Source organism: Besnoitia besnoiti, chromosome I (genome assembly GCF_002563875.1).
Source record: "Besnoitia besnoiti strain Bb-Ger1 chromosome I, whole genome shotgun sequence".
NCBI classification, from domain to species: Eukaryota; Apicomplexa; class Conoidasida; order Eucoccidiorida; family Sarcocystidae; genus Besnoitia; species Besnoitia besnoiti.
The window spans coordinates 509,470-523,386 of NC_042356.1; the positions used below are offsets into that span (position 1 = coordinate 509,470).

The 13,917-nt window shown below is 54.0% G+C and overlaps 3 protein-coding genes across 3 annotated transcripts; 2 read left to right on the forward strand and 1 right to left on the reverse strand.

Annotated features, from left to right (window-relative positions):
* Positions 1–341: 341 nt before the first annotated feature.
* Positions 342–2,460, reverse strand: BESB_000720 (uncharacterized protein; the record flags this gene model as incomplete). The annotated part of the gene is made up of 3 exons (XM_029358827.1): positions 342–850; positions 949–1,265; positions 1,775–2,460. The coding sequence occupies 3 exons, from the start codon at positions 2,458–2,460 to the stop codon at positions 342–344; spliced, it is 1,512 nt and encodes a 503-aa protein (XP_029221739.1).
* Positions 2,461–3,721: 1,261 nt separating this feature from the next.
* Positions 3,722–7,446, forward strand: BESB_000730 (uncharacterized protein; the record flags this gene model as incomplete). The annotated part of the gene is made up of 8 exons (XM_029358828.1): positions 3,722–4,103; positions 4,311–4,459; positions 4,880–5,034; positions 5,413–5,509; positions 6,041–6,123; positions 6,375–6,465; positions 6,592–6,877; positions 7,097–7,446. The coding sequence occupies 8 exons, from the start codon at positions 3,722–3,724 to the stop codon at positions 7,444–7,446; spliced, it is 1,593 nt and encodes a 530-aa protein (XP_029221740.1).
* Positions 7,447–10,738: 3,292 nt separating this feature from the next.
* Positions 10,739–13,075, forward strand: BESB_000740 (Dullard family phosphatase domain-containing protein; the record flags this gene model as incomplete). The annotated part of the gene is made up of 5 exons (XM_029358829.1): positions 10,739–10,913; positions 11,196–11,284; positions 11,433–11,537; positions 12,154–12,399; positions 12,977–13,075. The coding sequence occupies 5 exons, from the start codon at positions 10,739–10,741 to the stop codon at positions 13,073–13,075; spliced, it is 714 nt and encodes a 237-aa protein (XP_029221741.1).
* Positions 13,076–13,917: the final 842 nt, after the last annotated feature.

The window sequence follows — 13,917 nt, forward strand, 5'->3', positions numbered from 1 at the left end:
GGGAAAGACGCATCAAATGAAGAATGCCTGTACATGTGGAGGGCAGACGTGGTATGTGCCATTTGGGATCGGAAGATACCTTGTGCCCATATTTGCCGTGTGGGGCGATTTCTTCCCGCCAATGTGCGAGAGCGCGTGAGCAATGGTACGGTTTCAATGCACTGTCACGCGGGCGCGTCTGGTGTTTTTACCTGGCTGGCCACAGACGAAACATCATGCAGCGACTTTGATGACACCTGAAACTTGTTATAATGTTTCTCTATGGAACGTGGCATCGAATGGCATACCAAAAGCACTCGAGCGAAGCATGAAGAAAGTATCTGGGACAGGGTGCATACGCCTCAGTGCGACCCCCCAAGCTTGTCCCAGTAGGTGTTATTGTCGCTGTACTTCGACCGAATCCCGTGAAACTCCATCTCGCAAGCGGCTGGCAGGGTGCCCTTAAGTGAAATGCCGACGCCCTCACCACCTCCAGAGGGTGGCCTTCTTCCTTTAGGGCTTCCTGCTTGACGGCTTGTCTCACGGACCCCGAAAGCACTTGGTTCTATTGTTGTTGCCCTCGGATTTTCGAAGAATCCGAACATTGGTTTGACAACAGAGTCGTCCACCAAAAAACTGTCGCTCGCACCGCGGCGCTTGAGACCAAGTTCACAAGATAGATTGTCGGGCGCCTCGACCTGGACCTCCTGCTGCACATACGGAGGACCTATTTTGAGAATCCAGCTGTGGAGCATTAATCTGCTTTGGCAAGGTGAATGACGCCGGCTGTACCGGTCTGTGCCGTACTTCGTGTCTCCCACTACAGGATGCCCAAGTGACGCTGCGTGAAGGCGTGGCACTGAGGCGGGACCTGCACAAAACAAACAGAAGCACACACACACAAAATGACGTCACCGTTGGCGCGCGAAACATTCTGGCCCTCGATGTGGAGCGTCGGGCTCTACGTACCTTGAACAAGCCTTATCTCAACAAGCGTCACTGGCAGCGCCTCGAATGTCGCTTGGACAATTGGCTGTAAAATGGAATAGGCTGCTTTCCCCTCCGTCCTTTCGCCGGCAAGTCTCCACTCCACAGAGCCGGGAGACGGGCTACACACGGACGACCTGCAGTGCACGACGTCAGTGGGCATATGTCCTCGGAGGACTGCGAGGTAGACAGGTACACATTGAGGACCACCGCTGTCGGGCCAAGCCGCACTGCCCGTGCGGGGTACTCGTAAGAGGGCAATTGCTCCAGTAGCCTCAGGATCCACTCCGCGGAACACCCTGCGAAAATGACACCACGCACAACCACTGCAGAGGGTGCACTCCAGACTCAGCGGATGCACCCGCTCCGCCGCCATTCCTCCCGTTTGCCTGTTGCCGTAACAAATGCCCTGTGGTAGGACCTCTGCGCTGGGAAAGCGCGGAGACGCTGCTCCGGACCAAGGCAACCGGTTTCCTCTCGTTCTTCTCCCCCCACCACGTAGGAATGCAACACGACACGACGGCCGTGCGCTCTTATTTGCAGCGTCTTACACATTTCCTCAGGCGAAAATAGAAGACGGTGCCACTTCGTAGCTCAACCAGGTAACATGCGTAATGGTTAGACCGACTCATAGAGCAGTCAAACTATCATCCGTCAGGACTCCAGCAGAAAGAAGTGTACCACCTGCAAGTCAGCGTGGCTTTCTGAAGCCGAGCTGTGGCTTCTCTTTCGCGTGCAACAGAGTGCATTCTACGCCTGGCGAACAACACTGGAGAAAAGCGGCGGAGGCCGGCTTCGCAAGACTTACATGGCCGCAGAATCCTCAGCCTCGGCAGGAAAAAGCCCTGAGACTGAAAAAATGCCGTCCCTTTTGAGTTGAATATTCCCCTCGCCTTCCCTAATGGTTTCTCTGTTGAAAACGATAGTCGACGGTGTGGATAACAGGACTTCCTCGCTCCGCAAGGATTGCTCAAGTTCACCCAACGCCGAGGGCCTATTCCGCCCTTCGGTGGGAGAGGAAGACGGTCGGAGGCAGCCCTGGAAGCCGATATCTACATGTAGGCTTCCCTTCTTTGTTGCCACGGAGAAAAATGATGAGTGAGGATTCGGTGATTTGGCCTTGTTTTGTTCAGTTTGACCAGTAGATACCGAGGGCCGCCACCACCCTAAACTGGCCCGGATGTTACTCTTGGCAGCAGGCCCTGGGCAGAGGAATCCTGTGAACGCAAGAGTCTGCCGACTACCTAGAGAAGCGCTACTGCGCTCAAAGCCCCTAGCGGACGAGTTGGAACAAGACGATGTAGCTCCATCTTGCCGCAGCCTACTGACTGGGATGGTTGAAAGCGAAGACCATTTTATGCCGCACCAAACCACATCTCCTATCTTCCGCGTGTTGTCCTGGTAAAACAGCAGTTCTGCACACGGAGGCACGTATTTGTGTGATACCCGCCGTAACAGAACGCCAGTGCCACGGGAATTGAATGACGAAGGCATCTTCGAGAAGCATAGCGTTCTCGAACGCAGGCAAAACGCCGAACAGTCACATTTGGGGGCAAAAAACAGCTACGCAAAGGAGGCGAACGGTACCGAAGCAGCCATGTCTGTCACTAAGCAGACAGTTTGCGGCATCGACAGCTTCGATTGGCGTCGCCTCGATGGTGGTGCGGCGTGGCACTGTACGCATGCTCTACGGAATGCTTCCGTAGGCTCTTTGTTCCAGAACTCAGTAAGCCATACGAGACAGTCTCTCTCTCACCATCATTTATCATTCTAGGTAAAAGACTCTGGTTTGCTTTTTTCGAAAAGGGGCCCCGGAACTCGATATCCATGTACCTACGGAGCTGCAGGCGCCGAGCGTCTTTCCTGTGCATGCGAGGCAGCGACGGGCGATGGAACCTACAGGTCTCTTCCGGGCATACAGAATGTAGACAGCCACTCCTTTATTGTGCGGTTTCGCCGTATTTTCGTGTTGTGTGTTATTTTTGCTCAGTCCGGGCGTCCTGAGAACGTTTCGCGCATGGGTCTCGTCTGAAGTCGCCTGGAAGCGACAGCGGTTTCCTTAGCAATGGATGACCCTCCTGTGTCTACGAGACTGAAAAAGTCCTTCGTTTTACAGAGAGGGCTAGTTACTTCTTTCGAAGAGCATCTACAAACGGCCTAGAACTCAATCAGCCTTTGGTTTTGGCTCGTGTCGTTGGCTCCGTCAGTGGCGCTGTTCGCATGAAACATGCCGGACTTCTATGTTGAGATCACGCTGGCATGATCTTAGTAAAGAAACTAGTGAACTCGCCGGCGTGTCACATGTTATGCTTCGGCTTGCCGTGCCGCCTTCCTCTCCACACTCGACAGTGTCGTAGGGCGGGGTCCTAAGGACATTACTGGCGATTTCAGGGGAAGGTTTCTTGCGCCATAAGCGCGCTGCCAAACTCGGACCGCGGCGACACGATGCAGCGATAGCGCGTGGCTGCTTCATCGCTGCAAAGGGATGCTGTCCAAAATAGGCTTGCTGTTTTTTGTCACTTATCAGTATTTCCTATCAACGCTCACCATCTGTTTATCGCTTGGGGAACAAGCGGACATCCTTCTTTTCTCCCAGAGGAGAACGCAGTGTAAAATTACGCCCGGGATTTCTCGATTGGCGGGTGACTCCTGTGTTTAAGACTGTGGTCACAGTAGAAGCAACGGAGGAACCCGGGGGTAGAATATCGGAATGGTGTCGAAGTCATGTGACCTTCAACGTGCCACTCTACGTAATATGAAGCCATTACACACGCGCAAAAGAAAGGACTCCCCGGCGGATCCTGCGGACGATGGCGCTCCCTTAGGCAATCCTTCCTCCCTTCCAGAGAGACGCGCAAAGAGGCGAGCTCGAGAGTGGATAGGCGGGTTCGCCGTAAACGAAAAGAAACAGCATCGCGATGCGGCGCCCTCCGAGCCAGGCTTGACGGCACACAGCCCTACGGCGGGACAAACGCGCAGCCACTTCAACGAGAAGGCGAGTTCAAACAGCCTTGTGGCTCAGCCTCGGCAGACGTCTGCGGTGGCGGTGCGCGGCGTGCCAGCGGTCCATGCAGATCGCGCAGAAGCTCTCGATTTCGCCACGACTTCGCAGTCTGGCAAAAGAAGCGGCAGCGGAGGTATGATGTGTGGGCGGTGCTAAGAACGCAATCAGAACCAGGCACTTCTTGCTGAGGGACTGATATTGTCATTGGCATATATGCATATACACACAGGAGACAAGACCCTCGAGGCCGGCCGCGGTATAAGAGGGAGCCTCGTTAACAACAGCATTCATATATTTACCGCTGTCCATCCTGAAATCGGTCGGACTTTTGTGTGTACAGGAAACCGAGCTCAGCTGCCGCGCGTGGAGTACAGCTCGCATGTAGCGCTCCAAAATGGCCAGTTCGAACGCCCGGTGGTGACGGTGGACGATTTGAAGGAACTAAATGATCCCGTGGCGCTGGCCGTGATGCTAGGCGCGAAAGCGGGGGTCAGTCACGCCCCCCGTTCAAAGCCATGACACTCACCTGCCACATCGTTGCACACAGCGTTGATTCGGCTTCGCTCGGTTGCGTGACTGCGGGAAATACTGTTGCACTAAAAAAACGGGGTTCAGTGGGGGAGCAGAGCCAACGGCTTTTTCGTAGGTGACATGCGTTGTGCTTGCTTCCACTGATGCGCCCAGCAGTCCGTTTGCGAGGCGTATTTTGATAAGGTGCGGCCTCCGTACTACCCAATGTTCCAGTCTGCTGAAAGTGACCTCTCTAGTTACGCTTTACCATGGTCAGGGTTTGAGTCTGTCGTTGTGCGACAAGAGTGTATATGCATGCATGCGGAGGCATGTTACGGGAAGTGATAAGCCGACGAAACCTCCGCGGACTGAGTGTCGCCTTGTTGTGTTCCTGCGCAGCCCCTGGTGTCATATGCACCCGACGTTCGCGTGTCTCTCGGAGAGGGCGGCCGGGAGCTTTTGCGGGCTTGCCTGCTGCTGAAGCAAGATGGCAATACTCTGAGCAGCCTTCAAGGCGCCAGCGTGCAGACCCTGCTGTATCTCGCTCATCAGGCGTAAGCCAAGAGGAAGACGACTGGGCCTGCCTTGGGTAGTTGTTTCGGAGTCAACGCACCTGCTGAGGTCGCGCGCCCTCAGGCCACTCCATGCTTTTGACTTTGGCTCGGGCAGAGACTGGGTTCCTCGACAGGCAAGGCAGCGGCGGCTATGCGCCAAGGCGGCAAACGATCACCTCGGCGACGGTTTAGCACAGCTCTTAACGACTCCAAGAAAACACACATCCTCAGGTTTTTCGCCCGGAGTAACGGATCTCAGTCACAGCCGCACCTTCGTATCCCGGAGAGAAATACTTTCTCGCCTTTGTCGCCCTCCGCGCGCAGGATTTTTGAGTAGGCCTACAACGGGTTGTGCTACATGTGGGTTTGCCTGCGCAGAGGTCTGTGGTTCGTCGTTCAACGGATTGTGGCGGAGCGCACAGCTGGTATTTTTTCGCCTTTGCACCTCGCCTTTAATCAATTCAAAGCACTCCAGGTAAACTTTTCTTGCATGTCGCTTCACTATCAGAGGAACAGTCAGTTCGGGGACGGCAGCAGCCATCGTCGGCCCGTGCCGAAGCCCGTCTCGCCCCAGCCGCGCATGCTCGCCGGCGTTTCCGTGCGATACGATAAGTGCATCAGCCTCCGACAGCGTGTATCGCCGCATAACGAGAGGCCAGGTGACGGCGTTTGCTGTAATTTGTCGTGCGATCAGCTCGCTGCAACGTGAGCTGTGGCACCCTCACAAGCCGTCCGTAGGCCCTCCTGGAGGCACTCTGACGTTTTGTCGGCTGATGGTTCGCGTGCCAGGGCGGGACCTGGTCAGACAAATACCGTCGCAGATTAGGAAATGCGGAATACGTTTCCTCGCGGCTCGCAATGTTGTAGAGCCTCGCACTGTTGTCGGTTTCCTCGTGGAGATCGGCAGAGGTGGCGCGGCCGCCGCGGGAAGCTGTTTATACACTCTCTGCTGTGTGCACTGGTATCCTCTCGCTCTTCCTCGATGTCCTCAATGTCGTGCTCGCAGACGAGGCTTCGAAAAGAACTACATACAGAGAGCATGCTGATCACGAGGGCTCCAGATGGATCCGTAGAACACGTGGTTTACGAGTAAGGCGCGATTGATAGGGGCGTGAGACAGCTGTGGCTTGTATCCGGTCCATGGTATGGTCGAGTGACTGGAACGAAGCGGAGCAGCGGAAGAGACTGTGATCTGGAAGTCATCCAGGGCGTCGCCCCACGGCTGCAGTTAAGGAGACAACATACAACTCGTCTCGTGTCCTTACGGGCGAGCTGGCTGCCCGCTGTATTTGAGATGTACATCGCTACTGACTCAATGCCTGTGACGTGTGGATTCTCAGGCCAAACAAGTCACTCCAGATTGGCAAGGAAGGACGAAGTATTTTAAAAGCGAGACTCTGTCGTTACATCGGACATCATCAGGAAGAAGTGGTAAGTTTAGAAATAAACATATATACAAAAATGTATGCGTGCGCACTGCTCTGCTGCCGTGGCCTTGGCTTTCGCCTCGAGAGCCATTGAGGGTGCTGCCAGAGGCGTTTGTCTGTTTATTCTCAGGCTGCGAGACTGGAAGCATACGGTCTCGGATCACTTGCTCTGAAGCACGCCACGGTGCCTCAGCTCCTCGCGATTGCGTGGGTCCTAAACCAGTGGGATCTCGTCGTGCAAGTTGTGCGCCGCCACGATGATAAGAGGAGGCTGCGGAAGCTCGCACCGAAATCGGCAGCCTCGCAGGAAGCAGATACAGAGCCCCTCACGCATCCTCACGCGCCGGCGGCCACCGACAAGGATAACCCTGCTGATCCCTCGCCGCATCCTGGCGTGGCCTTGCAGACACACACTGGTAAGATCCTCGGACTCTCTGACTCTTTGCAGTCGAGATCCACTTTCTATTTTCGGGTTGTTAGTTGCAGCTGCCTGCACTCCAGCTACTTTCCATATACTTTGGAACCATCTTGTACGACCGCCAACGTGCAGCTTTTGTGCCTCGGCACTGTCTTCACCAGGAATATAGGTGATGCAGAGACTTCACTGTGCGGGTTGTCTGTGCCAATTTCCACAGATTTCTCCGGAGTTTTTCCTCCCGAACACGGGCAAAATCTGGCCATGCTTGGCCACCTGCCTACAAACGGGCTCTCGCCGAACCCCTACATTCCCGGCGCCGTACAGACTCTAACCGTGGGAGCTCCCCGACCTGAAAATGTGTCTGTCGACCGCTTGCTGCGCATTGTTCAGTCAGTCGACGATCCGTCGTGCAAAGATGCTCCAGAAGTCGCGCGGCAATTGCTCACAGAGCTCATGCGGTGCGTTAGGCTCGGCCTCGTTTCTATGCCTCCCCTACCCATCTATCAGAAGCTCACAGCGGCCGCTCGCTCTCTCGGGGTCCCCAGTGACGTGGTTGACCCAGGGTAGACGGACCACTGCGATCCAATCTGAGGCTCGCGGGGCGGAGCCCGCAACCGATTCGTGTGACCAGGGAGGCCAGCGAAAACTGCGCCACTGTCGGATGTGTCATTCTCGGCTAGATGCGCAACGAGATTGTGCGCGTCTTTCTTATTAAGAAGTGGATACGAGTTTTGGGTCGCATAGAGAAAGCAAGCGGTGGTGAAATAGACACTGCTGTCAGACAACCGGCATCTCCAGGTAGCGTGGCAGTGTGGTCATTAGCATGCCACCAAAGGCGCAGGTAGGATGTGTGAGCTCCCATTGGAGCCAGTGAGGTGCATCCGGTTTTTGTGGCAATTAAATGCTTGCCGTACCGCGATGCGGCAAACGGCGTTTCCATCGTGGTGCATCTAAAAATGTGATTGCATTTTTTTCCGGCGCCGTGCCAATCTATAGTTGGTCGTGTTGTTTCCATTTCCTTTCAAATTTCTTATGTGCAGTTTCCTCTGAAAGAATAATAGGTTTTTGAGGGGCGATATGGGTGCCCACACAGCAACCTATCGAGGCACAGAGCCAAATTTTGTGGCTTCCTTGTTCTGGCAGTCCAAGAGCATGTGGCTTTCTCATTGCTACGGGGTGCGACTCTCTAGCCTATCGTAGATAAAGAGCGTAGGGATTCCGGCACAACTCGAAGCTGGTGTTACACTGCTATACGTCATTTTGTCTGTTGGCCTACTACCATAAGGAAGGCTCGCAAGAGAAGAGCGTCCTGTGGTCTACTGTGTGGGGGTGTTGCTGAAACAAGCGAAGAGTCCACCTTGAACATCTTCGTCCCCCTCTTGCAGTTATGTAGCGCTGCCCCCGGTGGCCCTGTTCAGCTTGCACAGATTCCGGCCTATAGTGTACGGCGTGCTGAAGGTTAGATTTTTTCTCCAGCAACGACGTTCCACCACCTAGTCAAAGGGAAATAGAGCGTGCCTGAACAAATTACTCTGTCCTTATGCAGCACGTTTCACCATCTGGTTTCTAGTCACACACAGACACAAATCAGAAATTTTGCGTTGGATAGTCTAAAAATTAATCCCCAACTGTGCAATAGGATGCTGTCCGCAGAGCAGTTCACCAAACCTTGTCGGATACGGCCACGGGTAAAGCAGAAGCGCTGGTACACGCGTCAGTATTGCGTTTGTGTTGAGCGCTTCAAATAATAAATGTGTTCATCGAAGAGCCCACAGATTGTTTGTAGCTATTCCGCAGCGCGGCGTTGTAGGGGCTGCGTCTGAAGATGTAGCGCGGTAGGAGACGGCCTGTATGTGGGGCGTTGGCTCGCTTTTCTGATAGTCATGCATGCTTCGAGAGACGCGTGCCAACAACACAAAAGGACACATGGAACCGCAGGAAAAGCTAGGCCGTCGGCGAGTACAGTCCCTTTTGCTACGCATCGCAACTGTCATGAGCCGTTCCACTTGTGAATAGCAAGAGAAGTCACGAAAAATGGTGTACTTAGCATAATCGATGTTGCCACTCCTTCTGTGACAGGCAGAAAGAGACTGCACCGTGAGGCTCGAGGGGACAAAGCTACGAGGAAAACTGATATGGAAATTAGTGGTCTCCTTGCTGGAAACAGCGTATTTTCTCCTGTTGCATCAGATTTATTGATCGCAGACGCAACCTCACATTTCTGGTGACACAGCTTCATGCGTCTTCTTTCGCGGCGCGTTCTCCCGTATCGGGCGTGCGTTCCCGAGCAGTTCGAATAAGTCTTTTACTGGACGCGCCTGTTCTATGAAGAATCCGTTACTGCTACCTGTCTGACTTGAAAGGAAAGCAAAACACTTTGGTACAAGAAAAAATATGAGATGGGAGAAACTTCTTTCATTGCAAACTGTCCATATACATCGTCTCTTGTCCCGTAAGGCCATCAAGAGTCGCAACGTCATCTTGTGCTGTCGCACCCAACTATCAGGCTGAGTATAGTAATGATCACCGGAATCTCTTCCTCAACAACGCTTTATCAAAAGAGGAGCAGGCTGTTTCCTATTCTCTAGCGCTCACTTTAGCGTCTCATGTTTATCCGCTTAGTCAAAGGGGTTGCCACGAATCGCGGGGGCTGGCCTCCCCCTGGTCTCTTTTTAACACTTCGAAAGGATGAAGGCTCAAGTACCTCAAGCAGACCGTTACGGCTGCTATCGTCTCAAACATTCCCGAACTCTGTCAGAACGCGCAGAAAAACGACTACGGTCATGGGAGGGTCATTCTGGTACGCAGGATACAGGGGTACGGCGTATTTACCCGGGCTGAGAAGGTTTCGGGCTTCCTTCTCGACCGGCTTTCCTGAAGTGCTCATATACTGCCCCTTGCCACTGGCGGGCGTTGGCCTTCCAGCTTGTAGCACATCCGAGTGAGATATAAGTAGCTACACACAAACTGTCGACATAGTGATACGCATAACACGCGCACTCGTCGCAGAATACAAGGGAAGCTTGAAGGAGAAGAGCAATTCGCTGTTGCTGCTGTCTCTCAAATACGGGTCAGCGTGTCAAAGCAGTTGATGAAGTCGCGGCTAAGACGGATAGAGACGGTTTGAAAGAGGTGTTTTTCTCCTTTCTTTTTGCTTGCTTGACACACAGGGGACGTTGCCGCGAGTCTGGCTCCCGTATCGAAGTTGCCGCCAACGAGGTTTTGCGGGTGGCCAGCAACCCAGACATTCGAACAGCCCGTAAGCGCACCGACCCCTTTCACTGTGGCGTATCGATCGTCACCGTTATGTTTTCCACCGGCAGCCGCTTCTAACCTGGAAACATCCTTGAAATTGTTTAGCCGAAACCACGCCGGTGAGGCGCGCCTTGCTTACGCGCGTGAAACTGGCATACGTGACGTGTGGCGGTCGCCGACTGAGAAAGCTGCCTACGCGGCTCAATTACTGCAAAAACGAGCATCCATAACTCGCACGTGCGATACACGTCCTCTAAACCAACGCCCCAACAAATACGCAGCTGGTTTGGTGCTTGCTGGGGGGCTCCTGTCCGACTTGGCTGCCAATGCTGCCTTCTTGAAGGAAATCAGGAGATCGTCCGGAAGTTCCGCCGGCCTTGTCCCCACCGGATCGTTCAGCGCGGGACTTCCTAGAATTCATGGACCATCCGATCAGCGGCATTGGCTTTCGCACTCTTCTCTGAAACACCCACGATGCCCTAAAATTGGCTTTCACAGCAGGCCGTCTGTAGGAAGGGGACAGGGCCATCTCGAGGTAACCCAGATCAGTTTCGAGGCACCTGGGGAAGACCTTGGTGCTCATACTGACGACTTCCATGTCGCTATGCCAAGTTTAGCTCAATATCCTAAGGACATTTCACGACTACCGATTGCCTTGCAAAATGCAACCGCATATCTCTCGTTAACCAAGTTCCCCAAAGGACCCCCAGACATCCGAAACGGACAGTTTTTGCCTCCGTTGGCTCCCGAGTTTAGCGGACGGAAAACACTCGTCTTGGGTAAGCATTGTGAGTCCAATGGGCAACAAAGCAAAAGCCCAGTCTCTCTCTGTACCGTTGCTTCAGGCAAACGAACATGGGCACCATACTGACACAACACGTTCGTACACAGTCACATTCCTACGGACGTGTCGTATGGAAATCCTTTCAAAACGCGAACAACGGAAGTTGTATTTGAGATTTGTTGAAATATTCAGTGCTTACATGCATAAGCTCTAGACGGTGAATACCGATGGCACTACCAGTTGCTTCTCGGGTTGTGTGATTATGGTGTATCGAAAGACATGGACGAGACGCTGATGCACTGTGCGACGCATCCGCTGAAAACGGAGCCGGCATTTCTGGTCCGATTCTCCGATACCAATCTCCTGGTGAGTATGTTGCTAAGCAATTCTCAGTCTCAGCCGCAGAAGCGCCAACACGATCGGCAGCATCACCCTTCAGGAAAAGTCTTTTCGCCTCTGCTGTTGGTATGCACTATCAATCATGTGCAGCATATGGTGATGCCACTTTTCTCAGGGACAAGTCTACGTCAGGCCATATACAAAACTCTTTCTCGATCTGGCGTCACAGATCTGTGAGGTTGTCGTCTTCACAGCCAGCACTCAATCTTACGCGGATCAGGTAAGAGGCCACAAATGCTGCATGATTTATGCTGTTGGCACCAGCTGAAAGTAACCGCTTCCAGACAAACCCGGAGCTCGAAGCCCAATCTCCTGTCAACCCATATTCATTTGGCGCCTCGGCTCTGAGAGCCAGGTATTTGCTCTGTTCTAAAGGTGACGCGGGAGGGGGGGGTGGTGGGGACGGGGGGAGGAGGGGGGGGGGGGGGGGGGGGGGGGGGGGGGGGGGCGGGAGGGCGGCAATGCGGTGGACACACTTATCAAGGCGTCGACAAGCTTAGCTACACGAGGCTAGTGAAAAATATTCGTGCCGTTGCAGGAACGCAGCCAGATTCGGATAAGGTATAATGAGAGGCACGACTTTCTGCTGCTGAAGATGATCTTGAGAGCTACAGCTCTACGGAATTCGGGCGGGTATCCACATACCCAGATGCAGCCTCTGTGCCCGTGTACCACTGCGGTATGCTCGCGCTCGGGATCAGTCAGCGCTCATTCACATAAGAATGAGCAAGGCCAGAAACTCCTCGTTCCTGTTTGGAAAGGCAATACTACGCCATGGCTTACATCTTCTTGCACCTCTCTGAAATTTGGATCCGCGTCGGTCCCCTGAAACTCAGGTTCTCGCGCACCTGGATCCGGATTGCCGTTTTGTTCATCACCGCCTTTACCGGCAGCACTGCACAATAATTAATGGCGGTTTTGTCAAAGACCTGCGCCTTCTCGGAAGGGACGTCTCGCGAGTAGTCCTCGCTGACAATTCGCCAATCAGCATGGCGCTGCAGCCGGACAACGGCGTCCTTGTCTCCAGCTGGATAAACGACGACAGCGACAGCGAACTCATGGACCTTCTCGTACTCCTCCAGGTACGGCCCGTTCGAGTCTATTCATCCTTGCGCTTGGTGCCAAGACCCATCCAGAGTGGCTTCGACAGTATTCAGTGATAATAGGGAGGAGAGAGCCCGATGATAGCTTGCTCCTGTAGCCGTTTCGATTCTGCAAACACGAACTCGCTGTCTAGTCGAGTCCCATGGAGTGGCGGAGAACCGAGGAGGAATGTACGTGTATTCTTTCAGTACGTGGATCCTCAGAAAGCTACGAAATCACACGACATGCCCACACCAGTACCGTCATAAGGTAACACCTACAAGAGCAGTTCGGGTGGAAGACATCAACCTCTCTGGCAGAATGGGGGTAAACTATTTACCGCCACTTTACCACGAAATCCACTGCTGCTGAGGGACTGGACTCCGCTGTGGAGAGAGTGGCTTGTATGTGTATGAGAGACAGCATCGCATCACTCGGCACGACTTTCGACGCGTGGGAACACGGAAGCTTCTTCTGTTTTTGAGCAGCACTGCATCACAGGGCTCATCGGCGGCGATGAGCCGTCGCTCACTCAGACTTTGATTGAGCTTCGCTGTCGTATGCCGGCTCCTCCAGCATATGACCCGCGTGAAGAGTGTGCCGCGATACCTCCGCGAGCGCTACGGTTTGCGAGACTGGATCAATGGCCACCGCAAAGCATGCGGGCCTCTGTGACTCCGCTACGCGTTTCAAAGGGACGCGACATACATCCTCTATCGCAACGAAATCCCCAGCGTCTGCATATCGCGAACACTACGGTAAGGCCACACAGATCTCACGCGAGATTCGCGAGACACATCCGGAGACTTCCACGTGCACACGGATAGCTCGCGTCAGAGAATGCTCCCCTCCTGTCTAGGAGTAAGCGAGTATCAGCATCCAGACTTCCCTGAAGCTCATAGCACACCGTAGCGTGCAGATTCGGTCTCCGTCTACCCACACATACTCGCGCGGGGCGAGGCCTAATTTGAAGCGAGAAGATGTATAAGCATGTCAATGTAAGCATTGCTCAGACGCTTCAGGCTTCAGGGGGTTCCTGTTTTGAGGATGGATTCCCACGCTACCTCTTTTTCGGTACGACTGTTTTCGTATCCCCTGCGTAAACGGGAGCGCGTCAGCTGGCGGAGCATCAACTGCAGCGGCATGTCCTTTCCTATTTTCTCTTGTCAGAATGCAACCTCTCCTGCCTTCACGGGCTTTTGGGGCACTCAGCTCGCACACGCGGGCGCTGGCTACCAGCCTCCGCCGCCGGCCCCTCTGATACAGCAGATGTATTTCGCAGCGGGGGTGGCTGTGTTGTCAGTCAACGCATTTCGTAGGCCTTCAGCTCGTCACGCATCCGTGGCGAGCGTCTAACCGAATGCTGCGGCCCGAGAAAAGTCCCAGCAGTCCCGAATCGGCACACCGGGCTCACGAAAGGAGGAGACTCCCCTGTGTTTCGTAAAACCTGAGCTTATCGAAAGCTTCCTTATCGCACTGCGGCGCCGCCAGCGCGATGAAGCGAAGTGTCGAAGCTG